Source organism: Acyrthosiphon pisum, chromosome X (assembly GCF_005508785.2).
Source record: "Acyrthosiphon pisum isolate AL4f chromosome X, pea_aphid_22Mar2018_4r6ur, whole genome shotgun sequence".
Taxonomy (NCBI): domain Eukaryota; kingdom Metazoa; phylum Arthropoda; class Insecta; order Hemiptera; family Aphididae; genus Acyrthosiphon; species Acyrthosiphon pisum.
In genome coordinates this window covers 49,865,944-49,868,647 of record NC_042493.1, presented here as the reverse complement: position 1 = coordinate 49,868,647, position 2,704 = coordinate 49,865,944, and the positions used below count along the sequence as shown (strand labels likewise).

Genomic DNA, 2,704 nt, shown 5'->3' with positions numbered 1-2,704 from the left:
TCTTAGTACATTATCGTTTTCGGAATCAGATTCATTAAAATTGTTTACGAAATTGTCAACTTTTAATTTTTTTACAGATGTGTTAGTTGAATTTTGTTTTGATATAATATCTTCTTCGTTTCTTTTTCGGGATATTCTTATACTTCGAGGTGTTTTGGGTCTAAGATCATCGACTTTGTAAATAGTTGGAATAGAATCGGAATTTAAATATAACTTTATTTTTTCATTTGGCAGTAGCTGTTTTTGTAGTTTACTCGATTCTGTAAAATCTTTTTCTTGAAAATGTTTTGAACATATTCTAGATCCACTACCCGGGACAAAATCTTTACGTTTACAAAACACTAACCATTGTTTAAATCTAAGTGGTGATTTATTTCTTTTTGGAAAACTATAAAAATTTATATTTTCAGATTGGCTGCAAGTTGCCCTTTTCTTATCATTATTTGAATTGCAACCAAATACAGAACAAAGAACCATTTTACCCCTAAAATAAATTACACCATTTTATTTTAATGTGAATAATTTTTAATTTTAATGTAAATACTTTAATATCAAAACATAAAATATATTATTATATTAATTGATATGGTTATAACTTATAGGACAAGGACATTAAGATAATATTATAAAATAGGTACATACATATTAAAATAAATATGTGAATATTGTATGCTTAAAATGTAATTATAAGAAGTGTTCTCATTAATATTACAAATATTGAAATATTTATATTTTATATATTAATAATAGTTTATTACATAATTATGCATGGTAATAATATGTTTATAATATAATATATTATATAACTAATATATTATGTTTACAGTGTACATGATTTATAACCAACATAACAACCGTCTTGTTCCGGATATTTCTGCCGAATTTTATTTACAACACACGACGGAATAACAATACGATTACCTATATAAAACCAAAAATTTAATTACTTGTATTTATACGTTCCTATACATATTTAAAAGCATTAGTTAACATATTGCATTATATTATCAATGGACTTGTAGTCATCCTACCTTTTCCTATAGAATTCCACGAGTTTATCCAATGAGTAAATTGTTTATAACAAATATACCTCCACATCTTATTTCTTGGTTGTGATGAACATAACGTTTTTTTTTTGCTTTTATTTTTTGATTTAACAATGATTTGTTGTCGTGTAATATTGAGAACCTAATAAACGTAATAAATAATATCGAGGACAAAATTAAAAAACTGAATTCACTGTGTTTGTATTATGTAGGTACCTAATCTATGACTTACTTCTTCATCTAAAATAATTTTTGAAAATGAGCTTATCTCCGTTATACATGTTTTTTTGTTACTCTGTGGTAGTAATTTATGTAATTTTTCTAACTCAAAGCAACAAATACACTCTTGGTCAGTAGTAAACCTAATACATTTATTACATAAACACCAATCCTTCACATTAATTTTTGAACGACCCTCTAATTGTTCTGGTATATCTGGTTCATTTCTACCCGGCTGAATATCAGCCATATCAATATCGTTCACAGTGGGCTCAAAACTATATGGACGTATTGACATATTTAAATATTTGCAATACACTGTCAAAAACAAATACAAATTGTTATAAAACATATTTTGCTTATGCGAGAACACTTCTTATAAATTATAATATAATATAACATAATATAGGTACTTATAACTGTTTCCACTTTATATAAAATATATAATATGTAATTAACAAATTATTATTATTAATAAATAAAATAAAAATTATTATAATTTATAATACATTACTTTACCTCGTAAAACAAAATTCCAACGATGAAAATGTTTAGTTGAAAAATACGTCCGTTTACGAAGACGTGTAAACGGAAAATGCGGTTGATCGACGTTCGTCAACATAGAATAAGTCTTATTTTAGATAAAAACATAACTAACCAAATAGAGTATTAATTGTATAGGTCTGTTCATTGTTGTGTCTACGAAGTTATTTATAATATAATTGAATATTATAACAAAAATTATAAATAAATAATCTAGACCGCGTCGGTGATTCCTGTATAAAAGTATACGCCGCCGCCGCGCCGTGTGATCTTGTGACGTCACGCGGCTATCTCTCTTTGGCTCTAGCGCGTTAACAAATCGACGTATACAAATTTTAGTACCACCGTTAGTTATAATAATTAACTAACTATTAATTAAGCAAAAATCATTTTTTTGTTTCATGGTCCTTTAATAGCATCTAATGCCATTTGATGTAATCACTTCATCACTACCAACTGCTACACACTTGCCCTTTTGTTTCCAAATTTGTAGCTCACAGATTGCTGTAGTCAAATCAATTTGTGGTAGATAAAAAGAAACCAGAGTCTCAAAATCTGTATAATCCGAATTAGTGTCATCAAACAAACACTGAAAACCTTGTAATGAGACAAAACGGAGTGCCCATTTAAGTGGTGCACTCTAGCGATCCTCATTACTTACATTACCTCATTCCACAACGAGCGCCGCCGCCCAAAACGCGAGTGCATCCACTGTGCGCAACTGTCAAACACCGCAACAGATAGCGCTGGCCGGGCCATGTAGTCCAACAGACCTTCGCCCGCCCCTCAGAAAACATGAGTTTTCTCGACAACCAAAAGGAAAATCAAACCGCTGAGCTAAATTCGAAATCGTCAGTTCACGACTATCAGATTATTACTACCCACGATTTCGAGCA

At 29.4% G+C, this 2,704-nt stretch overlaps 1 protein-coding gene across 1 annotated transcript in view; it reads right to left on the bottom strand.

The window, feature by feature from the left end:
* Positions 1 to 2,217: 2,217 nt before the first annotated feature.
* The window catches only part of LOC107882439 (zinc finger MYM-type protein 1-like), a 4,023-nt gene continuing 3,536 nt past the window's right edge, over positions 2,218 to 2,704 (bottom strand). Inside the window, exon 11 of the mRNA XM_016800783.1 lies at positions 2,218 to 2,363. Within this exon, the coding sequence (XP_016656272.1) occupies positions 2,218 to 2,363 (146 nt within the window). The remainder of the gene's footprint in view (positions 2,364 to 2,704) is intronic.